The sequence below is a fragment of the Nesoenas mayeri genome, assembly GCF_963082525.1.
Source record: "Nesoenas mayeri genome assembly, chromosome: 20".
NCBI classification, from domain to species: Eukaryota; Metazoa; Chordata; class Aves; order Columbiformes; family Columbidae; genus Nesoenas; species Nesoenas mayeri.
The window spans coordinates 10,202,219-10,227,091 of record NC_137569.1 but is presented as its reverse complement, the minus strand read 5'-3'; the positions used below and the strand labels follow the sequence as shown (position 1 = coordinate 10,227,091).

Here is a 24,873-nt window from a genome sequence, read left to right as displayed (position 1 = left end):
CAGCGCGCTCTGTGTCCCAGCCTGGATTCTTACTTGTGAGAAAGAACATTAAATTCCCACAATACCTGAATGGAAGGACAAGGCAACAAGGACCAAACAGCAGCCTGAGAAACACTGTAAGAAGAATTCACACGAACTAAAGAACGACTCCAAACGCAGCAGCACTAATATAGAGATTTTATTTCGACTGTATTGAGTTGTACAGCACGTTTTGTTTGTCACAATGCTATCGAACTGATTTTTTAGAGTTTTTTGGCCGGCACATTGTGACGCTGAAACTCACGAGAGCTAAAAGCAGTTTGGACTAATGGCCTGAACGGCAGGGCCAACAGTACCCAGTTTCTGGCTTCCTTATTGCTCGCAGTCATTCCAACACACGCAAAACAGGAGTGAACCCCGTTTCTTCTGCAGCCCCACGGTCGCTCTTCCACGTCCGGCAATGACTGTGAGGTCCAAGGCAGGGGAGAATCCGAAGCAAGGAGCCTTCTCTTCCCAAAGCCATTTCGGTTGTTCCCAGTACGGAAAAGCAGCAGAGTCCCGGTCGGCCCAGGGCCTTCAGCCGACGCCAGCTTTGCTCACACTATCGGGATTTACAACACCAGAGGCTGACATATCAAAGTGCAGGAAAGGGTCGTTATTCCATTCCCTCCGCCGGAGATGACAAACCATTAGCAAAAATTTGGGAGATCCTAACAGCGTAAAGTCCTTTGCCTTGTTAACAGATCTAATGCCCTCACGGGTATGAAATACACGCCCCCCATGTATGAAAGTCTCAGCTCATGGGGTGCAGAGCATGTTGGACCTTTGCACTGAGCTGGAAAGAAAACCTGCATTTCAGCAAAGAAATGCCCCGTGTTCAAACTCTTCTTCCTCATCAATATCCACAGATTTCTTAGAAAGGAGGCAGGATGGATACCCCCAGAGGGATCTAGGGACTAAAAGCCCACCTGAAGCCTTTCTTTCCAAACCTTTCTTTCTAAACCTTTCTTTCTAAACCCAGTTCGTTTTTCTTAGAACGAGCTGGGAGTCTTGCTCTCTTGTTTAAAGAAGTAGAGACGCAATTACAAGTCGGCAACTCTGAACTTTGACCACTGTACAGGAGACAAAAAAGAAGTCAAATTCAAGAGGCATTTTAGGTAGTGCTGGGGCACGTCAGAGATTGTTTCCACCACTGCAGAGATGCCGCACGTCACGGTTATCGCTGTAGCTGGGCTGTACGTCCTCCCGCGGAAAGCACAGAGCGTAGTGTCTGTGTCAGCCAGTGTCCTCTCCACCCCCGTTTTGGTATCGATGCTTCATTCTCCCTTCTTCGGGTTACATTAAGTGCACAGAAATATATAGCAGCATTTGGACCGAAACCCTCACATACACCAGACAGCACATTCCAGGAGGTAAAACAACACATTATGGCCTATACCCTCAAGGTATCAAGTTTTCAGGATAAAGAGCAGTAGGAAGTGGAGAGCTGAGGGCAGAGAAGGGCCGGAGGAGCAACACGGGAAGGCGAGCTCTGTTTCCATGCCGGGACAGGACCAGGTGCCAGTCCTGTGTGAGCACCGCGCTGTGACGCGACCGCAGACGAAGCAGACGGGCAGAGCAGAAGTGAAAAAGCCAATTTCTCATCTCCCCGCAGAGCTGGGAGGTCGGAGAGTCAAGTGCATTCACCAGTCCTAGCGGAGCATGAAAACGGGCAAAATCTGCTCGGCCCGTTTTCAGCCAGAATGAATTTCTGGTTGACGCTCAAGAGACAAATCAATTAGTGATGGCTAATGAGTCTTGTTCACCAAGCTGATCGCAAATCTCACTCATGGAAAGAGAATCTACAGGACTGCTCCAGGCTGAGGCCCTTCCGAAGCTCGCGGTGCCGCCCAGAGCCTGCGCTCTTCTGGAACAGCAGCCTGCCTTGGTGGGGGTGGTTCTAAACATGCCTTTCTATTGCTTTGGGGGTACTTTGCACAGGCAATAGCTGTGAAAACGTCGCTTTCCAGCCCACAAAAGGAAGAGGTTGCAATCCTCTCTTTAGCCCTAGCTCGTCAGGCTACAACGTACGTCCCACGGGTACCAGAGGGAGGACACGCACCGTGCTCCAGCCCCAGCTCCTCTGCCCCAGCCCAGCAGCGAGACTGCTGCAGAGGGGGCGTTCGAGCGTGGTGTTCGAGGGCTGCACCAAAGGCCTTCACAAGAGTGGAGGCAGAGTCACCCTTCAAAGCCCCAGGAGGAAAGGCTGGGCTTAGACAGGTCCCTTGTCTGGCATTCAGCTGGAGGCTGTGGCGATGGGTTTCTTCAGGTGTTGGCTCATGAGCTCCCTGGCACGAGACACTTGGATGTGGTCATAACAGGAGTTACAGACGAGGACGGGGTCGTACAGCTGCTGGTCGGGGATGGGCAGCTTCAGGTGGCAGCAACCGGCACAGAACACGTTCCCACAGTTCCTGTCAAGGAGCGAGAAAACTGGTGAAGAGAGAGCCAGGAACAGCAGAGCAGAGGATCCGGTTCAGGGTGAAGTACCAGCCCAACTAGGACTTTTCAACACATACACTGGTCTCCAGTGGGAGCAAACTGGCTACCACTAAAAAGAGACTCATGGGCGTTACTACCCAGGGGAAGGATGAAAGGCCTTGGAAAAATAGAAAGAACAATGCAGAATGGAAATCTGCAGGGAATTTATGAGGCCTGGCAAATAAAAGAAAGTCCTAAAAGTCTCTCCTGGGAGCTGGAGGGAACAAACATCGCAAACAGGCATTTTGTGAGTTTGTGAGAAACAGCCGGAGCAGAGGAGCGGAACTACAGCGAGAGCATTGCTTACCTGCAGTGATGCCTCCGCTTGGCCAGCCAGAATTCACAATCGCAGTTGAAACAATGCGAGGCCATGTGGTCTGGAACCCACCGCGTGACCTAGAGCAAACCCCAGTCCTGTCAGCTTTCTGTTTGTGACATGACGACCAGGTCTAGGACCCCAGCACAGGCTGAGATGTGGCTCTGGACCATGACAGGATGGCTCAGGATTAGCCCACCCCCCACGTCCCCTTCCACCGGCCCCAGCAGCAGCAGGGAACGCAGAGGATGTGATAAAGGACAAGGATGATACTCTCTGCCGTGCTTCCAGCCCACCCTCTGCTGCCCTAACAAAGTTAACTGCTAAGAAATATCCTCTCCTGCTGCATCACAGCCACCAAAACGAGACACATACCTCAGTCTCCTTCTTATCGACTGGCTCCCAGCTCGCTTCTGACAAACAATCTTCACTGTGGTCAGAGCAGAAATCCTCGGTGTCGCTGCCGTCCGATTCCTTCAAACATGTCTGCAAAAACAGAGTCGCATGTCCCCTCAGTTGTCTCAGCTGCAGCGTCAAGGGCGTTCCCTGCTCTGGCCACGCTCGGTGCTTGTGAGGGGCACGGGGGTGGCTCCGCAGCTCCCCACGCAAGGAGGCAAAGCATGTAGTGAGCATGTAGGAGCTGTTGCTTGGTCCTCAAGAAGCAGAGATGCCTCTGGGTGGTATGAGGACACAGCACATGGACAGGAGGAAAACGGGGCTGAGTAAACATACAATAATCTTAATCATTTTAGCAGGGTCTGTTGTGACAGGACGATGGGTGATGGTTTTAAACTAAAGAGGGGAGATTCAGGCTGGACATGAGGAAGGAATTGTTGCCCTGAGGGTGGTGAGAGCCTGGCCCAGGTTGGCCAGAGAGGTGGTGGCTGAACCATCCCTGGAGACATCCCAGGCCAGGCTGGACGGGGCTCTGAGCACCCTGAGCTGGTGCAGATGTCCCTGTCATGGCAGGGGGGGCACTGGGGGAGCTGGGAAGGGCCCTTCAACACAAACTATTCTACGGTTATACGATCCACTCCAAAAGTATGAGAGTGAGAACTGCAGGTTGGAGAGGGCGGTGTGGGGGTGCAGGAGCACTGCTGGCCCAGAGTTGGGGTGCTCCAGGCCGCTACTTACAAAATCATCCTCGTAGTCCATGGGCGGCTCAGCCGGAGGGGCGCAGAAGTGACGGATGTCCAGGCGCAGCTGCAGCTCCCGCACTTGCCTGCGCAGCTGCTCCACCTCCTGCTTGTAGCTGGCCTCGATCTGCCGCAGCCTGTGCTGAATCACATCCGTGGGGAAGGGGAGCCCATCATCGTCCAGGTAGAGAGGAGGCACAGGGGAAGGACATTTTGGTGGCACGTGCTTGGGACCAGACGCTTGTTTCAGGTGGCAGGGCAGCCACGAACGGCTGGGCCTCCCCGTGGGGCCTGCAAAATGCGCGCTGCCGTGGCCAGAGCAGGCGGCAGGTTTCGCTCCTTCCCTGAGGCACAGGCCCGGCGCCCGCAGCGCTTTGCTGCTCAGCCTCTTGCTGCAGCAGCCGTAGGACAGGAGGTGTCTGGGTGCAGGGTCCCCACTGGGGAGCGGTGTCACCATTCCTTGAAAACTGTCCCAGTTAGAGCCCAGGAAGGAAAACTCGCTGCTCTGGCTCTGGGAGATGGGCTTGCGCCACTGCTCGAGCGGGACTCTGCCCGGCCGGCCAGGCTCCTCGCAGGGCACGTTCCGTCCACCGTCGCCTTTGCCGTTGTCTTCACCCGGGCAGGGGACGCCCGTGGCAGGGCCTGGGCTGTCCTGACAAGGGGCGCTTGGTCCCACGGACTCCTGGCCGGGAATGTCTTGGCCGGTGGTGCTTCCCTTGGGGCAGCCTCCTGCATTGGACACCAGGCCAGCAGCCTTCAAAGGTTCCTGGGGAACGGTTTCTAACTGCTTTCCAGAACTAGTGGAAACCCCCTCAATATTTTCCTGTTCGGAAGGATTTGGAGCTGGACACGTGCCGTCCCGTTCCTCCGTGACCGCTCCATTTCCCTCTTCTGCGTCCAGAGAGGCACCGCTTGCTGGCACAGCAGCCCAGCCGCTCGGTTCCTTGCTCTGCTCTCCGTGCTCAGCATGGCTGCTACAAGCGCTGTTGGCTTTCAGGAGAGCATTTTCCTCTCGCTCCTCCACCCGCCCCGTCTCTCCGGCAGCCCCGGCAGCGCCTTCTCCCCCGTGCAGCTCGGCCCCCTCGGCCGTGCCGTGCCGGGCTTCCAGGCCCGCCCGGACCTCCTGACAGTGGTTGTTGAGGTTGGGATCGCTCGACGTGCGGGTCAGCGGGCTGCTGGAGTCACAGGCTGAAAGCAGGTCATCCATAGATCTTGTCTTTGGTAATCTAGAATCCAAAAGAAAACAAATTTTAGATGGGATATTAGGAAACATTTATTCACAGAAATGTCCAGCATTGGAACAGGCTGCCCAGGGCAGTGCTGGAGTCACCATCCCTGGAGGGTTGGACAGACGGACATGAGGTTCTCAGGACGTGGGGCAGTGCCAGGGGTGGGTTATGGTTGGACTCCATGATCTTGAGGGGCTTTTCAAACCAAAATGATTCTCTCATTCTATGAAATCTCAAAACAAAACTCCTGAAACTCTCCTCAATTCAGCTGAAACTGAGAAGAGGGAAGGGAAATGCTCTTAGTTACAGATGACAGGTGGGTGGGGAGGGGCGGTGCAGTAGCACGAGCTGAAATGCACAACACTACGGTGCGGCCTCCACTATCTGCTGGTTTAGGGGCAGCTGGGAGCTGTACACGTTCTTCTCCAAGTGGCTGTGACAATGCTACAGAACTCTTGCTCTCCACAGAGAACAACCGGTAAAACAGAGCAGCTACAACGAGCATGGAGGGAAAGAATCCAGCTCGGGCCTGGGGCTCCGGGCTCTCACCTGTCCAAACATCTGCCGCTGAACTCCTGGCTCTGCGACCCAGACGGCAGGTAAACGTCCATGTCATCCTGTCCCAGAGGGTGCGGCGAGGACGCCGGGAGATACACCGCAGTCCAGACGTGCAGCGCTCGCACGTGGCACACGGGATGCAGCACCTGCAATAACCACTTGTGATCAGATATGTACACAAAAGGAAACCCTTTCGGCCTCTCCACACAGTCCCCGGTGCCTGGAGGCAGAGCCTGGAACCTGGCCCAGGAGCTCTGCTCACCTGCTCAGAGCCCGGCATGTAGAGCAGGTTGTGGAAGTTCTTGTTGCCGGCCCGCAGGAGGGACCACACGGAGCAGGTTCGCTTGTAGATGTTGTGCATCTCTCGCTCGCAGGGGCTGTTCCCCAGGAAGGTCCCGTAGAGGCAGGAATACGTGTGCTGCACCAGCTTCACCTGCAGCGGCACAGGGGGAACAGCGCTCAGGGCCAGCGGGAAACGCTGTCTCCTGTCTACAAGGGAAAGGTTTAACGCTCCTCTGGGACGGCTCATGTGTTCAACCCCAGGCAGTGACCGTGCTGCTGTCCTGTGCCACACAGGGCAGGACAGCGAAGGGACAGCAATGGGAATCGCTTGATTAAAGTGAAAGCAACAGTCAATGATACCACGCCCATCCCTCTATAACCCGACCTGTATTATCTGATAAGACGTAGATTAACAGTTATCATTTCTTTAATTTAGCTTTATTAAATGTTTCAGACCCATACTGCTCTGAGATAAGGAAACCAGGCTTTTAATCAAAACAATGCTGCTGATGGTATCTGATTCACTGGGCTAGAGAGGGACCTGGAGAAGAAACGATTTAAAGAAACCAGAGAATATAAACCCTCCATCACTGTGCATTGTTACGTTCTCCGAGCTGCAGCACCCCCGGGAGGAGGAGGAAACTGCAAACAGCCAACAGAAGCAACACACACACAGAGCCAGGTCGAAACGCTGCGGCTGAACGGCAGGGCTGGACCCACACGCAGGGCTGGACCCACACGCAGGGCTGGACCCACACGCGGGGCCGGACCCACACGCGGGGCTGGACCCACACGCGGGGCTGGACCCACACGGTGCAGGTACGTCAGGAATCCAGCAGAGCCCAAGCGCTCAGACACTTCCCCGTTTTTAAATAATTCCGTTTTTGTTTTCTGTCAACCACAAGGGTGTAAAATATCATGGCCTTCCCTCTGGCTCTGCTCACATCTGGCAAGGGATAAAGAGATGTTTTGCATGTGTATTTCTTACCAAAAAAGCTTCGTTAAATTCAAAGAGGCAAGGAAACTGCTTCAGAAGCTGATGAACCGCGTCCAGCCACTGGAGGAAAACTGGGCACTGCTCGTTCTGATCTTCCACCTTCTCCTGGTGACCGCAGCGATCACCAAACTTGTGACCGAAATCCAGCCAGTCTGATTCAACAAGCACCTGGAAGCCCTGTGAATAAAAGACAAAAGCAAACTGCGGACGCTTTGCTGTAGGCAGGTGGCAGGACAAGCGTATGGGGATATAGCGGAAGATTTTGCGAGGAGGTTAGTTAAATGTAAATATGCTCAAGTGACTTGCACCTGTCTGTAGAAAAAGCACACACATCACACTAATTGTTTTACTGACCTTGTGTGCTTGACGAGTAGAATCTCTGTGTTGGATAACACAGGCCTGTGAGAAACTCTAGGCACTTTTTCACTATGTCTGAGATTCCTGCTTTGTTGTGAGAAAGAGCAGGAGGCTGCGCCTGCCTGAAGCCGTGAAATACAGGTGAGCTCAGCAGGCCCAGTGACCTTCCAGCAGGGCTGGACTGACCAGCGCCTGCGTCCCTGCTGCTGTCACCTCTGCTGGGAGCTCAGGTGCGGCTTCGGAGATCCCCAATAGAGAAGTAACTAAAATAAAACTTGCTCTTTGCAAACGCATCCGTGGCCTCTGGCTCTTCTTGCAACGTGCCTGCGTATGTGTACACAACAAGGCAAACCCAGGTCTGCAGCGCAAGACCTGCAGTGGAAGGAGGCGGCACCCGTGCTGGGCTGGGAGCAAAACCACCCCCGTGTCAGAGGTTTCCAAACACAAACTCACAGTTGGTATTTCTGTACAATAAAAGCCTGGAGAATATGCAGGGAAGCGGCCAAACCTTGAACACAACAGGTTATTTACCACTGTGCTTCACCAAGCTGAGCAGAGGAAAACAGGCAGGAAGAGAATGTGGAAAAACCCAACGCCCACAACAGAAGCTCTGAAACACCGCTCAGCTAATTACCAAATACCGATCCTGCTCCTTCCTCCTGAGGCTCCAGGACAAAAGCCGCCTTTTAACAGCCATGAAATAGCAGTGAAGCACAACTCGTACCTCCATGGTCCTGTAGTAAGGGTCCAGAAGAATCTTTGCCAGCGCTACGATCTGCGGAGTCCTGTCCCAGCCGTCGGAGCAGTGAACCAGCACGGGCCGCCCTTCTCTGTCCACCGCGCTGGAGACCAGCACGGCTGCCTTCAGCATGACGGAAAGGTGCTGCAGCCACTTGGTGCTCTCCAGGGCGGAAAGCCAGCTAGAAGGGGTGGAAAAAGGCAAGAAAATGGTTGCTTAGCTCTGCAGTGAAAAAAAAATGAAATCTATTGTAACCCAAGTCTTTTTGGAGTCCTTACTGAAAACCAGCCTTTTCTAAACATGTTCAAGAGGACCCAGCCAGCCTGGGAATAAGTGGAAAGAATCCAACCCCTAATCTCAATTTTTCCCAGCTACACCTACACTGTAGAAACCCTTGGAGGACACACACAACCAAGTGACACTGGGGCAGCGCTGCAATCTCTTCTGGATTGCCAAGGATCAAAATAAGCAGTGTTCAAGCACTGTAAGCGTGTTTCTATCCCTCTGTTTTCTGAAGTAGAGATCTGGGACAGGAAAAAGGAAAAGGGAGGGAAAATACTCCAGGACGTTCACAGATTAGGGTGTCAAAATCAGCGAGAGAACAGTCACTTACTTGCTGGGGTCCGGCACCTGACTGCAGACAGCGCGCAGGTACTGGAAGCTGTTCCGGATGGAGTGGATGTTGGCCATGCCCATGAACACGACTTCACAGTTTGGGTAATACTCTGAACACAAGAGAGAGGGAAACACTCAGAGAGAGCTGCTGCTGCTGCCTCCATGTGCTCGTTTAGCTGTCCCCTCTCAGCACCAGTCCCGCTCTGCAGGGAGGCAGGTTTGCTATAAAAGCCTCACCAACCAACACCAATACATCGGGAATAATGGAACAAACATGAAGAGAAATGTGCTCCCAGAGACCAACTCAACCCAAACTCCGCTTTAGGACAAAGTGGGTCCAAGAGGGAGATGTTCTGGGATGTGCTTTGCCCTCTGTACCTTCACATTCGCAGCCGCCTCCCTTCGCTCTGTTGGCCACGGCCGCAGTGTAGGACCTGGCATCAAGAATTAGCAGCTTCTGAGGAGTTCCCGCGTTCTCCACGCCTGAACACGCCGTCAGGGACGAGTCTGCAGAGACACATGTGGACTGAGCTCCTTCCCAGGACAGGCCCCCGGTGCCACCAACGCTGGCCATGACCGAGCCCAGAAACCCGTCCCACACACCGTGGCCCCGGCGTGATGGGACCCAGATGATCCCTCTGCATATTGAGATTAAACTTGAGGGTGCCAGAGCCTGGCCCAGGCTGCCCAGAGCGGGTGTGGAGTCTCCTGCTCTGAGACATTCAAACCGCCTGGACCCACCTGTGTGATCTGCTCTGTGACCCTGTGTGAGCAGGGCTGGGCTGGGGATCGGCAGAGCTCCTGCAGCCCAACCAGCCTGGGGTTCTGGGATTGCTGCCCTGTTGGCAGCAACCCTGAGGTGTAGGAAGCCCTGATCAACTCAGGTGTTTGGGGAGCAGAGGGGAGCGAGGTGTCTCACCAAAGTCGGTGTCGCAGGCCTCGGCGCCGTCGCTGCTCCCGTTGTGCGGCACACCGCCCGGCACCTTCGCGCCAGGGTTCAATGCACAGGCTTTGGCAATAGACGTCACCAGATACTCGTCGTCAGCGTTTCGCCAGCCCCACCAGCTGATTTCGGGCTGGCTGCAGCGCGCGATCACCGCCCCGTTGCGCACATGTCTGCAGAGGAAGCAAGAGCCTCGTGAACCCCCGGAGAACCAGCCCAGCAAACCTCACCTACAGAGACACCTCTAACCCCCTCACCGCACCATTTGCTGCATTTACACTTGCGTTCCAGTGCTGGGACACAGCATCACCAATAAATGCCATTCAGAACAAAATGGTGACGAGGAGGCCGTCACTCACATGGTGACCAACAGATGTGGCTGCGAGCAGCTCACGGAGCTGGAACAGCTCACAAAACCAGGTATTAGGAGCAGGTTGCTGCAGGAGGGACTGTCGGGACCCGCTGGTGCCAGGGGACAGTGGCAGCTCTGGGGACAGCTCTGGCTCAGGGGATGTCACCTCCAGGAGGGACGGCTGTGCCCTGGCTCTCAGCTACCACTACACTGAATGGGGAATTTCTGCAGCCAGGCGGAAGCTGCCAGTTGTTCTGTTACTCTACTGAGCTACTTTTATACTTTATTTACAATAACATATTATTATCTATAAATATATAATATATATGTCTGTTATTGCCTATAGACAATATATTAAACCAGAGAGGAAAACTTCAAATCATTATGGTTGTACTTTGGAGAATTAATAGTTACTTATTCTAATACTGTTCTGTTCTCCCATTCTCTTTTCTTTTTTCCCCAAAGTACATACCGGTTGTTGAACCGTTTCATTTATCACTTGTAAGGCAGAAGGATCAGCTCACTCAGCATCAGACCGGTTTGTTTCTGTGTGGAGGCCTGAGCTGGTGTTGATTAACCCCTAAAATGCGAACCCTACACTGGCTGTTGCTACTGAGGCCCGGTGGAAGGTCTGCAGAGGAATACGTTGTTTTGCACAGGAACAGACTGGTCAGGTCATTCCCAAATGGTCTGCAAGGGAAATTAGGTGACAAAACTGCTGGTGACGACACAGCATCAACCAGGTAAGAGTTGCAAAAGATCCTGTGATAGTAGGTGATAGAATATGACATTTAATATTAATAAATGAAAAGTATTTACAAGTGATCAAAATGTAACTCCAGCTATCGACAGGGGTACAAATCGGCTTCCAAATCTCAAAAACTTCAAAGTCATTGAGCTCTCAAAAAGCCTCGGCTCGATGTTCAAAAGAAGCAAAAAGGTTAAGAACATGCCAGCAGTTATTCCGAGAAGAGCCAGACAACAAACGTGACGGCACCACATCTCACGCATGTTCACAAGGACATTATTTCACATTAAACCATCTCAAAAAGGATAATGTCGTACTCAGACCTCCAGAGAAGGGTGGCAGGGACAGAGGAAAAGAAGAGCTTCAGTAAAGGGACGTGAGTAGGAAAAAAGTCCCCACCATGGGAGAAGGATGAGGATGGATGGGAGGCATAAAAAGTCACAAAAATTAGTTTTATTTTTCCCCCAAATCCAAATAAGTACTGGAATGGTCAGATATGCCCTAAGTTTAAGAAAAACCAGCGGTATTTCTTGGACAGCAGGCAGGACAGACAGCTGACTCTGCCACAGTGAAATGTGGAAGCACAAACGGGCTCCAAAATACAGTAAATTTACAGCAGATAGGTCCACCAGGTGACCATGAAACACAATCACACCTTCTGAATATCTGTTGGAGGAAATCTAAGGTAGCGGCTGCTCCAGAGATGCCCCAGGAAGGAATCTCTGTGTACTTGTCCCACCTGTTCGACCTCCTGACACACAACTCATGGTTCCTGGCCCCTCTTGGGGACAGGACAGACCAGACCCTGCACCTCGGTTCTTCACAACAGCGTTCACCCTTCCTATCCCACCCCTGCCTGGGCAGAACCCCTCTGAAGATGAGCTGGAAGATGCAGATAAAGCTCCTGACAAACCACATCCAGGTGTTTTCTCTTTGTAGGTCAACAGCTCTGAAAAAGTTGCACTGGTGCGAAGTTGGGGACGTCACAGTGCGGATGCTGACGCACAGCAGGAGCCTCACCCAGCACCCCAGGCTGGGTGGCTGCCAGCGAGGGCTCTGAGAAGCTCTCGTGAAGGTGCATCCTCCTCATGCTGCCACCCTGCATGGAGCTCTGCTGTTCCACAGGGGATGACAGAGGCTGTTCGTGCCTTTTGCTGCACGCCCCGGCAATGCTCCGAGGCTCTGACCTCCTGATGGGCATCTGGTGTCTCAGCAGCAGCTCCTGCACTTTGCAGAACAGTTTTGCTTCTCAAAGACAAGGTCCCCTTATTCTCCTAAGGCAACTTATCAATAAACACACAAGATCTGTTATCATTAGTGACATCTCACAGATAATAATGACCAAGACCTCAAACCGAAGGCTTTCACGTGTTCAGCTGAGTCAAAACACCGCGGGGTCCTCATTCTTTCGGCGCCACCTCTACAGCTGTTGCATTTCGCAGGGTGATGTACCGAGCACTCAGCCCCACTGCCGGCTTCAGGATCAGGGGAGGACGGTTCGCACAGACAGCAGCCAAGGCTTTATTCATGCTCAGAAATGAAACAGAGCCCAGGCGTGGACTAAGCACCAGCCCGCGCTCCCCGAGCCTATTTGCCGGCACACCCGTGCTCTGGTCTGTGCCAACCGGCGCTTTCCCAGCCAGCGCCTCAGCACGTTGCTGGGAAAGGCAGGAGCTGTGCCAGGGACAGATCCTGCAGGCTGCTGGGATGCAGTGGCACTGTTTTGGGGTGCAGAGGGGGAAAAAGAGTTCAGCTGGGCAGGCCACTTCAGGCAGAGGTCGCCTGTTGAATGCAACACCGCAACTGCTGCCAGAGAGTCACCTTAAATACAGAAAACTTCTTGGTAGCACTAACTTCTCAGCGCTGCAACAAATGCTGGGCAGGGGATGGCCCTGAGGTGGCCGGTTTCAAGACACATCAGACATGCCAATAAACACGAGGAAATATGGCCAGTATCGATGAGCGTGAAGTCATGAAAGTGCCAGTGGACAAACCACAACCACAAGGGAGCTCGCTGGGAGTTCCCAGGTGAGGGGAGCAGCCAGGGCTCAGCTCAGCCTTCTGCAAACCTCCCCTGCACAAGCGCATGAAGCATTTCAGGTCTTTTCTTACAGGGGATTTTTGTGGAGGTTTCCTCAAAGCACAAAGTTCCTTTCTCGAAGCTGGAAAGGCAGAAGGTGCCAGTGTTTCAACTTATGTGGACAAAATTACTTTGTAGGGGTCCTCAGTTTAGTCTTAATGACTCAAGACCCTTCCAGAATCCAGAGCTGGAGCATGAAGTGCCTTTGTAGTTTATGAGTTGAGCTTTTACTCCCAGATTCATCCAGGGCACAAGGCTAGAGCACATCTGATGTCATTAGCATGTGCTACCAAACACATAACAATCATTCAGAAAGCATCAACCAAGATCTCCTGAGTCCACTCCCTGCTTTTCTGGCCATAAGAGAGCTCAGCCACAATGCAAGTCAAGCAGCTTGGATTAAAACACATGAAAGGAGCTTGGAGCCAGGGGGGTCAGGCTCTGCTCCCCAGGAACAAGCGCCAGGAGCAGAGGAAACGGCCTCAAGTTGCGCCAGGGGAGGGTGAGGTTGGATGTGGGGAACAATTTCTTCCCCAAAGGGCTGTGGGGCATTGGAACAGGCTGCCCAGGGCAGTGCTGGAGTCACCATCCCTGGAGGGCTGGACAGACGGACATGAGGTTCTCAGGACATGGGGCAGTGCCAGGGGTGGGTTATGGTTGGACTCCATGATCTTGAGGGCCTTTTCCAACCAAAATCATTCTACGAAAGAGCCAATAGAGGGTTTACAGAGCTGTCGCCTAAAGGTTGCCCACTGAGACACACATGCACAAGTCCTTTCATTTCCCAAGTCTCTGGGTTAAGCTCCTGTCTCACTCTGGCACCATCCCAAAGCCTGAGAGCGAGTGCTCGGCCCTGGGGCTGCAGCCGTGTCCTGTTCATCTGCTGTAGCATCAACACGGGCAGAGGTGACACCGAGCGCATCGAGCTGTCCTGCTCACACAGCCCCAAGGTCTTCTGAAGGTGGCTGTGCAGACAGTGGGTAATGACCAGGAGCGGCTGGCAGGCAATGCCCGTCTGCCTCTGCAGGCAGCTAAATAATTAATTGCATCCTCTGCGTTGTTTTAAAAGCGAATGTGCCTGGTTCCTGCATCTCTACTGCGCATCCCCACTGAGGACTCGGAGATGGAGATTTCTGCTTAACAGGTAAATTGTACTTTTTGAAAGAAAACTGATAATGTGGTACCTTTGGTGTCACGTTTCACAGATCAGACTGTGAGCTGATGAATTCAGCCTTGTTCTCCAAAGCCCTGAACTCTAGCAAACAGTCCTGTGCTTGTCACGTACTCGAGCCCACTTGTCCACTCTCTCCTCATCTGCGGGTGATGGGGAGCTGAGCGTGAGGCTTTTAAAATCTTCCCATCCCTTTCCATACAGCACAGGGCACTCCAGAAAAAGCCGTGGCCCTCACAGACCCTCCTGGCTTCCAATCTTGAGGGCAGAGGCTAAAGAATGCATGAAAACAAGAGATACACCATGGCCAAGCGCTTGCCCCATCTTGTAGCATCCCTTGTCAGCATCTTCTAATCTGATCCCCGGCTGCAAAGGGTTGTAAATTACCGGGTACCATTACAGCGATATTATAAAGCAAGGAACAAAATAATTGTTAGAGTAGCAAAAAGACACGGCTTTGCCCTCGGGTGGGGAGGCGCAGCGGGACAGTCTCCAGCGCTGGGCCATTTTTAGCAAAAGTAATCGCAAATACAATTAACTTCTTAGCTGACTTGGCTACAAAGAGGGAAAGGCTCCCGACAATGAGCAGCGCTTGTTATTACTCTGCTAGAGAATTTAGTCCTTCTAGAAGAAGTAATACCCAGTGTTTGCCACCACCTGACAGCAAACAATGTAACACCAAGATGTAGAATTAAGAGGCGTGTAAATTCCCTGGTTTTGTTTCCAGGCTTTTGTACTTCGCAGGGTTGTCCTCTGTTGTGCAGCTCTTTTATTTTCACAGCGTTTTATATTTGGATTTAGTAACTGCTAGCATGGAATCTAAGGCTAGAAACCATAACGTACGTTCCAGCATGTGCACTGACTGGGTGCACTAATTCAACCGGTCTCCCAGAGGATGTTTTGGATGGGAAACCATCCTCCGCCCTGAAAAGCCCTGCTCTGTTTGCTGCCTGGCCTCCTGCATCCCCCTCTATACATTATTTTTGGAAGGCTGATCAGGGAATAGGTATTCTGTATATTTACCAGCTATCGAATCAACAAAGTTCAAGCACATGCAAACATTTCATTCTGTTACCTAAACGCTGTCAGACCCTCAGAACTCACTCAAAACAGAAATGGTTTGCTCTGGGGTGTTTAAAGGTATGTCCAGCTGGCAGCAGGGCCTGTTTTGGGCAAGACTTCTTTTCAAAGCACCATCCAGGTACCAAGATGTGAAAAGGTTTTGAAACTCAGAAATCTTAATCCAACACAGTGTTCTTGCTGTATCTCCATAGGAGGAAAATCACCCACATCTTCAGATCTACCTGAGCACGGGTGAGACCACGAGGACAAAGGCAACTGCCGTAGGTTTAGGGGAGAGCTCTTTGGTTGTTACCTGTACACCACCACAGGGATCCTTTTCCACGACCTGAACGAAGCCACGTTCTCCAGCTCCTTATCGGTGATCCAGACAGGGACCAGCAGCTTCTGGGGATAACTGGAGCAAAGTCTGGGCAGAAAGGAAAAGCAGCACAGAGGCAAGATGAGGACTCTGCATTCAAAAATCCGCACTAGAGAAGCCGTGCGGAGCGAAGGCAGGAGCAGCTCATGTTTCCCCAAACTTGGCTTGTGGGACTTCGACTCTTCTTCATACCCATCTTAGCACAATCTCAATGCGGGAAAAGTGACCCAGAAAGTGCTGTTAGGAATGAGCTGAGAGCAGACAACCTGCTTTCACCCCGCAACTCGCTCCGGCCTGTACAAAGTACCCCCGTTCTTCCCAAGGGTGCCTTTGGTGCATACTCGGGATTTAAGAATTCATGAGGGTTTAGGGGAACAGTCCTTAATTTATGTGGGGTTTTGGTTTCCTCGCAGCACTTGCAAACCCAGAAATGCACACGGCTTCTGGTAAATTACGATCTGCCACCTTCTGCCTTGCAGAAAACGGGTCACTGCAGATAAGCTTCGCACATTGCTCTCTGCAAGGAAGACACAGCTCTGCCCAGAGAGCTGGCAGTGGTGATTCGGGGTATGCTATAATAAAATGACATGAGAGAGATCTAAAAGAATATCCTGTTTTGTGGGGCACCAGAAATAAGATTCCTGATTCCCATGTGAACACACTAGCAGTGAGAGGAGTGTGATGGGCGAGTCCGATCCGGACCCTGCGGAAGGAACTAACGGCAGAAGATGTGCCAGGGAGGGTCAGTGGGACATGAGGAAAAGGTTCTTCACCCAGAGGTGCTGGACACTGAACAGGCTCCCCAGGGAGGTGTCACGGCCCCAACCTGACAGTGTTCAAGAAGAGACACTCAGGACATTCTATGCTTCTAAATCCCGGAGCACACAGTGAATAGTGGGGGGACCCAACTCTCTGACGAGCAGAGCAGCAGTGCCAGAGGAGCCCCACATCTGCGCGAACACAAGTGTAGAACAGTCCAGCTGAAATGGAAATTCAGTTGGGGAGGGTGGGCAAGACATGAAGAGGCAACAGGATTGCAAATGCTGAGGTCCCAAGAAAAATGTTAAAAATCCAGCTGCAGGTATGTTATCAGCATGGCAAGAGGAGGGACAGCCAAGGGGTGCTGGGGAGAAGGGGAGAGAGTAGAATGATGCAAAGGTAAGAAACCAGGAGCACAGGCGCTTCCTGGTTACTGCAGCTCCTGTCCTTCCCCGCTGCAGGCAGGGCCGGTCGCAGGCAGCACACGGCCGCAGGCAGGGCAGGCAGCACACAGCTACAGGCAGGGCAGGCAGGTCACATGCTGCAGACAAAGCGCTGCCCGGATGCTGGACCAGCTGAGCTCCATCCAGCAGCTGAAACAAAGCCGAACATGCAAGCGACATCAAAGAGCAGCTCCAGCTCCAGGCTATAACTCACATCCTTTAGCAGGAATGTTTCAGGGCAGATGGGAAACAATGTGAGGGGGGTGAAACTACCCAGCCGTAAGCTCCAGAGGTGGCCTGGTGTGCAGGACTACGGAGATGAGGAGGGGTCTGGAGCATCTTTGTGATGAGGAGACACTGAGAGAGCTGGGGCTGTTGAGCTGGAGAAGAGAAGCTGAGAAGGATCCGATCCATGGGATCAATAGCTCAGGGTGGGTGTCAGAGGATGGACCAGACTCTGTTCATGGTGCCCAACGCCAGGGTGAGGGGCAGCGGGCACAGACTGAAACACAGGAGGCTCCATGTGAACATGAGCAGAAACTTGTTTGCTGGGAGGTGCCAGAGCCTGGCCCAGGCTGCCCAGAGCGGGTGTGGAGTCTCCTGCTCTGAGACATTCAAACTGCCTGGACCCACCTGTGTGATCTGCTCTGTGACCCTGCGTGAGCAGGGCTGGGCTGGGATCTGCAGAGCTCCTGCAACCCAACCGGCCTGGGGTTCTGTGACTCCTCTGAGCTCAGGGACTTCCCTGCTGATGGCAACAGGCACGATACGGCACTTAGTGCTATTTAGTCCGCGATGCTGGTGAGGAACCGCCTGCCACGGCACTTCACACAGAGTCTAGACAGCTCCGCAGAAAAGCCCCGGGCTGAAAGCAAAGCTGGTCTATGAGATAAAAAACAACAGGGTGAGGAAGAGGAATTCAGGCAGCAAAATTAAAGCTGTCAGGAAAGACGCTGGAGACCAGGATGTCTGTGGTAGGATGTCTAAGCTTGGACATCTCTGAAATACCTCAGATTCCACCGGTGAAGTTGGTCAGGAAATTAGAGAAGCATTGAAGTGTGACTGAGAATAAAGGTATGTGGGAGCACCTGGTAAGACCTGGAGGAACTTTTGGAACAGTTGAGTCTGTACAAGAACTGGCTTCATGGGAATGAAAACAGAATGAGTTCCCTGGCACTTGAGGTGAAACACTCCAGGAGATGTCAGCAACCGAAAACCGGGGAGAGTCGGCAGAGCAGAGGTTCAGGAGCACATCTTCTAAGAGCTCTGCAGCCTTAGGAAAACAGTAAGATGGAATTCGATAAACACAGGTAGGAAACAGGACAGACTCAAGAAGTTGGTCCAAATTTAAGCAGAGCGCGTAGAAACAGGCAACGATGTCAAGACAAACAGACCTGTGCTTCTAGGGTAGAATTCTGAAAAATAAAGTAGATGAACTGAAAAGGCAGGATTTATTAGTGGCGTCCTAAATTTCAGAGTACAAGCTTTGTAGGAAAACCGAAATAGGCTGAGCTAGAAAACAAATATGTTCCAGGAAAACATGAAGGTAAAAGCGTGAAGCTCAGAGTCACCAGCACCAAGAAACAAAGCAGAATGTGCATGGACTCAAATCCCGAGCCTAAAGAGAACTGGGGGAGCACTGAGGCGCAAACACCAAACACTGCAGCGACCATAACGACACCCACGAGAGGCTGGAACACACTCAGAAAGGCTGTGCAGGCAGGAATTGCAATGGGAGACTCGCGCTGCTTCCACGTGAGCATCACAATAACACATGAGACAAAGGTGACGGTTTTAGACACCATCAGCTGCTTCTTGAAGCCACCAGCCAAATAATACAAAAGTATGGAACTCCTCCTTCGGTCCTAAGCTGCTTCAAAATAGAATAATTGAAAAATCGCTTTGTTACATATTCATCACACAGTAGAATTTCGGAGGGGATGAGCCTCCCACAGCAGTAACAACCAGATTCAGAAAAGAGGGGAAAAAACTTGTAGATATGGTGGTTATTTGGACATGCTATTAATATAAATGCATCAATAAGATCAGAAAGGGCTAAACAGTGACCAAAAGAAGGATTTTAGATGTCAAAGGACACCCTTCAAAGAGGGGAAATGTTTCCAAAGGACTCAAACCCAAGAGGAGCCCAATGTGCACCTAAATTAAAAAGAACAGTAAAAATGAGACGTCGTGCAGCTTCTGAGAAATGATCTGTTAAATGATTAAAGCTCTGAAGACCTTTTTCAAACACTGCGGGCGTATCGGCCTGCTAGCACAAGTGAAGGTCTAACAGATCAGCAAGATCACAGCAGAAAATCTGAACTATCTGCGCTGGTGTTCAGCAGGAGAGCCCCCAAAAAGCTGCCAGCACTAACCCCGTTTTACGAGGGACAACGTGGGAAGTTTTAGAACAATCTGCTAGGAACGAGGAGTAACTAATCACCAGGACTAGATAATGCTCAGCATTTCCACGGCAACCCAAACGTGCACCAGGTGAATGATTAACCGCCGGTGCTTACATTGGCTTGGGCGCCGCAGGAATGAACGGTGGCAAACACGGCGTCGGGTTGGTAAAAAGGTCTCTGGGAAAGCACTTAAATGTGAGTTCAGAATAAAGCGCCCGGCGGCCACGGTTGGTTCGAGGGCAAACATGGCACACGCGGGAAGAGTCAACACGGCTCTTCAGGAGGGACGCTGTGTCACGCACGAACAGCTCGCTGGAAGCATCACTGACCGAGCAGATGCGGCTCATGGGGCTGCCAGTGGATGTGGGTTTTCAGAAGGGTTGTTTTATTTTTCCTTTGTTGCTGTGGGGTGTTTTTTGGTTTGTTCAATTTGTTTCACAGGTCACTCCCCACAGACCGGAAGGCAGCTCCTCTGAGGAAAGAGCAACTCTTGAAAAGATAAATAGCGCAGGACTTTAACGGTCATTTTTCACAACAAAGGGAGCGCCAAGGGGAACCGTGTTCATCCCCACATGGTGCTCGTGTGTCACAAGGAGAAGAGCCCAAGCGATGAAGGTCATACAAGTGTGGGTTGAGACACCTCGGGATGTCTCAGAACACAGGATGAGACTGTTTTCAACAGTGAGGTTTTGACCCCAGAAAAGTGTGGCTATAACACCACAAACACACAAATCGGCACAGGTCACACCTACGGACAAGGAGCGACACGAAAGGTCCTCTCAGCACGAAGGGAGCGGCCAGGCCGGGGAGAGGGATCCTCCTCCATGGGATGCAAAAACAGTGTTTTGCTAATGGCCTCTGCAGACTTATTGTCTGCACATGGCAAATATAAGTGAGAACACTAATTATCACCCTTCAATTAAAGCCAAGGATAGTATTAAAATTTGTAGAGAATTTTAACCAAAAAAAAAGACAAAATACGAATGAAGAGCAGCCACAGAAATGGGTGGGAAACATCAGCTGCCTAAAGCATAAGACAGAACTCAGCTTTTCCCTTACAAAGTACAAAACAAATAAAACCACAACTGCAAAAAGATCAGAGCTGAAAACCAGCACCGACACTCAATGGGTTTGTTTTCCTTTTTGAAGGAACTATGCACATGGCAAATTCAGCAGCATCAAGGCCGAGATGAAACGGGTCCTGTCGCAGAACACGGGTGCCCCAGATGGGGAATGGCCAAACAGGTCCATTTCCCACCGAGAGCCACAGAGAGATCACGCAATCATGTTGTTATCTTTGTATGCTGGAATAGTATACCTTTATGGAGACCAAAGGAGTGGTTATTATATGCTTGTATTGCTCTAATTTTACGATGGCTGTCGCCAGGAAGAAGATAATAGTTTCCAGATAAGGACATCTCGGAACAGACTTGAAAGACAACGGACAAAGCCATTACCTTGGAGTATCCTGTCTCTAACAACACTGTTTTGCCAACGCTGGGAAATAAAAGATAAAAGGACTATAAACAGTTAAAAAGTAACCTGATTCCTGTGAATAGAGGCAGGTGGTAAGGATCAAAAGCCAAGGCAGGATTTAAAGACACACTCCCCGAAGCAGAACTGGTTTCTGAGTTGCACAAGCAAACACCACCACCTTGAAGATGTCGGGATGTCTGCAGGAAGGTGCGACCTGCTGGGATCCCCACGCGGGACCTCGGGACACGGAGAAAAGCAAAGCCAGGCCTGCATCCAGCTCGCTGAGCTTTGTTTCAAGTCCATTCTTCCCTGGTTTGATTGGAAAGAAAACATCTGTCTGGAGAGAAGTTGGCTAATTGCTGTGAATTACTGGCCAGGAGAGCAAACCACAGACGGCCAACCTAAGCTGGACTTTCTGCAGCTGTCAGAGGGAACCACATCCCCAAAAACCTTGGCTGCTCTCAAAGACACACGGAGACTCTGCCTAGGGCAGGGACCTACAGGTTGCGTCCTCCAGAACTGCGCAGGTCAGGAGAACGATTCTTATTTTACATCCTTGGAGAAACTGTGTAAATGCCATTAAAACCATGTTAACAGTCCAAAAGCAATGATGTGGTCAGTACGGCCAAGTAAACTGTAAAACAACCCCCAAATCTAGTGCTTGCTGCTCGGATTCTCGAGGAAGAGAGAAAAGGCAGCAAACTGCAAAACTCCACCAGGATTTCCCCCCCAGGCCTCTCCATGAGAAACCAGTGACAGGGACCTGGGTGACACAGAGGTGACGGGGATGCCTTTACTGGCTGAGACAAAGAAAAGATTGAGGGATACCGGTCATTTCAAGAAAAGGATTATAGGGAATGCAGAAATGAATATGTCTGGCAAAGCTTAATAAAATCCTGTTGGCTTAATGCCACCTGCTGCAAAGAATGCGGCAGCGCTTCTCCAGGAGCTCCTGGGCTCTTCCAGGAGCAGAAGACAGGCTGGGATCACTGACGTGTTCATGGGAAAGACCTTCGGGAGATCTGCACTCCAGCCTCCCACTCACGGGGAACCACCAGATCACCCGAGATGATCTGTAAGGATGAAGAACCCCCACCTCTCCGGGGATCGGCCCCAGGACACTCTTGGGGAATTACTGGGCTTTTTTCCTCCCATGTCCAGTCTGAACGTCCCAAGCTGCATCCCGTGGCTGTCGTCTCTTTCTTCAGCCACCGGCTGCTGTCGTCAGAAGAGTTTCACTCCATCGCCTTTGGAAATGCCGTTCCAGCAGCTGCGGGCAGCTCACCCTTCAGCCTCTGCTCCAGACCGACCGAGCCTCCCGTGCTCCCCAGGGTGCCGAGCATCAGACAGCCCTGCACTGGCCCAACCCCACTCCTAAACAGCCATCAAAACTTTGGTCTTCATTTCAAAGAGCATTTTAGAGAGAACAACTGGCCAGAAACGCGAACCCACGACGGACGGTTCCGCCAAGACAATGTCATCAAAGGATGAGTTATGGCCAGCGCGTTATCAACCACCCGAGTTAGCGTTTCTAACTGCTGCTGGCCCAGGTTTTTGGGCTGGATTCCTTCAATTCTACAATGTGAAAGGTGGGAAGAAAGGGGATGTGGCTCATATGCTGATCTGCCTGAGGGTTCTGAAGGTCAGGAAAGAGGATTAGCTGGGGTGTGACTCACCCGCTGCTCTGCCAGGGATTGCGAAGGGAAAGAAGGGAAGGGGAGAGCGGGGAGAGCCCGGTGGTGAAACACTCACTTGTAATTGTTGTTGATGTCAGAGACGCGCCAGACGTTCTGCAAGTCAAAGCCCATCCTCACCAGCTCCATCTCAAATCGGAATCTCACGTGGTCTCCTGGAAGAGCAGAGCATGGGGTATTTACTGACAAACGTGCCAGCGGCAGCTCCGGCGCAGCGTTCACAGGCCACAGAGAAACTACAGGAGCTGGACAGCGGCGATCTGCTTCAGAAGCCAAAAAGATGTGTGCATCACGGGGGTTCCTCTGCTTTTTGTGTTAAATCAGGTCACTCTCAGTCTCAGGGCACAGAGCAGATGGAAACAGCTTTCCCACATCCATGTGAGAGTGGGGGACATTAATTTAACCCACATTTGCCCTTTGACAGGAATGGCTTCCGAAGCAGATGTCAGGAAACCCATGGCAGAGGAGTCCTGAGCACCCACTCCAGGCAGCTCCTTTTTCTGGACTCATCTCTCAGAGACTGACTCGGGGTTTGTTCTCTCATGTTTCAGCCTGGCCTCACAAATCCTGGATGCCTTTGTTGCTCAAGTGTCAAATCTTGTTAATAAATAAACACTGCAAAGCTCTTCACCCCATTCATATCCTGCAGCAACAACTTCCACAGCTAGGTTTATTTATACTAGAGAATACTCCTTTCTCTAAAGCAAAGACAACAAACATCACCCAATGGCTGGTGTTTGGGACACAGTTAAAACATGTACTTTACCTTTTCTCTGTCAGCTTCTTTTTGAGATCTCTTTCAGCTAACCCATTCAACCCCATCCCTCCATCCCAACCTGTGTTTGGATATTTCATTCATGCTACTGCTTCTCTCCTCTCATATCAGCACATTTTTAAGACTCCAGCCAGGTTTGTCACTCATTTTAATCCCCTTTTATCCATGATGAAGCTGTTTAAAGAAAAAGCAACTGCAAGTGAACTTTGTGCTCCCAGTGAAGCGAAACTCCCAGTCCACACGAGGGCACCATCACAGCTCTGCTCCTCTCTTTATGGATTCAGAGATTCTGTTTGTGTCTGTATAAAGACGTACCAGACGTCTCCACAGATCTGAACACGGGAGTGTCTATTCTATGATTTCTAGGTGTTGGAGAAGAGATGCAGATGGACTCATGTTAATTAAGCTGCCTCAAAGCTGATGGTGTTTACTACCCTGGGGCAAGACTGCGTGGGCTCTCCATCATTATGAGAGTACTAAAGTATGGGGTGTTTTCACAGGAAAAAGGGAAAAGTTGTGTACATGTTGCTGGCTCAGAACGCCCCTTATTGTCCTTATTACTATTATTTCTTTTACTGTGCTGTACCTGGCCATCAGCTGATCTCCAGGCCCGGTACAGGATGCCCCTCACCAAGGTAAACTTGAGCTATGGCTACAGCACAGCATAAGACACAGCCAGACATCAGTTTATGAACAACAGTTCAAACTGCATTGCAGCGCTTCTGGATGGAAAAGCAGAGAGGGGACCAGCCAGGAGCTCACCTGGACGGCAGAGATGTGCATGTTGATCCTCCTCGTCGACACAGACTCCTAAGCACCACGCGTGGTAGGCAAACGCAAAGAGGTCCTCAGGCTTCGCAGGGCGGGCAATGGCTCGAGTTAACCTCTTCAGCCACTCCTGGCACTGCTTAAAGGTGGAAAAATGGCACCTGCAAAGCCAACAGTAAATCATCCTCAGTGGGTAAGTTCATCCAGCCGAGACACATGGACAGGGAGCTCTGTCTTAGTAACCCTGGCCAGGAAAAGCTCCATTCCAACGGCAGCACAGAGGGAGACGCTGGAGCTGACCGTGGCGACCGGCCTGCAGCAGCATCTACGATATAACAATTAAACAGATACCTGATCACTTTGGAGTCCTTGCAGACGATGTGAAGCTGGAACATATCCCGACACTCCACGCTTTCCATCATCCTCAAAGGCACCTGCGAGGGACAGACACAGGGCATGACGAGACGCGCCGCACCCCGCGGCAGACACCGCAGCCTGGCCCGCAGGCCCGTCACACGCAGTCACGGCTCCACCAACAGTCACGAGCTTCTACTCCAAACTACGAACCCACTCGGAGGTTTATGAAGCTTGGTGACTCAGCGTAGAGCCTCCTTCGACAATTACTATTCGGATTTCTGTTCTGTCCCTGGGTAGCCTCACACCTGGGGGTAGTTACTGACTAAATCGCATCCAGACAAGTGCAGGTAACCGAGCCAGACAAAAGCTGCAATAAAAGACGGCGAGCCAAGACAGCGAGAGAAAGCCTCAGGCTCCCACTGTCTGATTCTCGATTGCTGGTCCCCAGGCAGGAGAAGTCTCATTAAAACTGGCCTACAAGAGACCTTAACAGTCTTAAAATTGCCAAGCTTAATGCTTGAACTTAAAAAGAACAGCAAGGGAAAGACCTAATTATTATCCAGCTGAGAACCCCATCTACACCCCAAAATGCAGCAGCAAAACAGCAACTGCACGACCAGCATTAACACGAGATGGCCTTCGAAGAGGCACAGCTCAACGACACAGAACTGGCCTTTACCCCCCCGAAATACTGCGAGGAATCATGGTTCAGGCAGCAGGAACAGGCAGATGC

The 24,873-nt window shown here is 51.7% G+C and overlaps 1 protein-coding gene across 1 annotated transcript in view; it reads right to left on the bottom strand.

Annotated features, from left to right (window-relative positions):
• Window positions 1-226: 226 nt before the first annotated feature.
• The window catches only part of MTMR4 (myotubularin related protein 4), a 58,976-nt gene continuing 34,329 nt past the window's right edge, over window positions 227-24,873 (bottom strand). Inside the window, exons 5-19 of the mRNA XM_080357331.1 lie at window positions 24,135-24,217; window positions 23,778-23,944; window positions 22,299-22,395; window positions 15,398-15,511; window positions 9,648-9,844; window positions 9,107-9,235; window positions 8,727-8,838; window positions 8,099-8,294; window positions 7,009-7,194; window positions 6,001-6,171; window positions 5,730-5,884; window positions 3,950-5,177; window positions 3,191-3,301; window positions 2,807-2,895; window positions 227-2,432 (exon numbers count right to left, since the gene is read on the bottom strand). Of these exons, the coding sequence (XP_080213457.1) occupies window positions 2,255-2,432; window positions 2,807-2,895; window positions 3,191-3,301; window positions 3,950-5,177; window positions 5,730-5,884; window positions 6,001-6,171; window positions 7,009-7,194; window positions 8,099-8,294; window positions 8,727-8,838; window positions 9,107-9,235; window positions 9,648-9,844; window positions 15,398-15,511; window positions 22,299-22,395; window positions 23,778-23,944; window positions 24,135-24,217 (3,213 nt within the window). The 3' untranslated portion in view covers window positions 227-2,254. The remainder of the gene's footprint in view (window positions 2,433-2,806; window positions 2,896-3,190; window positions 3,302-3,949; window positions 5,178-5,729; window positions 5,885-6,000; window positions 6,172-7,008; window positions 7,195-8,098; window positions 8,295-8,726; window positions 8,839-9,106; window positions 9,236-9,647; window positions 9,845-15,397; window positions 15,512-22,298; window positions 22,396-23,777; window positions 23,945-24,134; window positions 24,218-24,873) is intronic.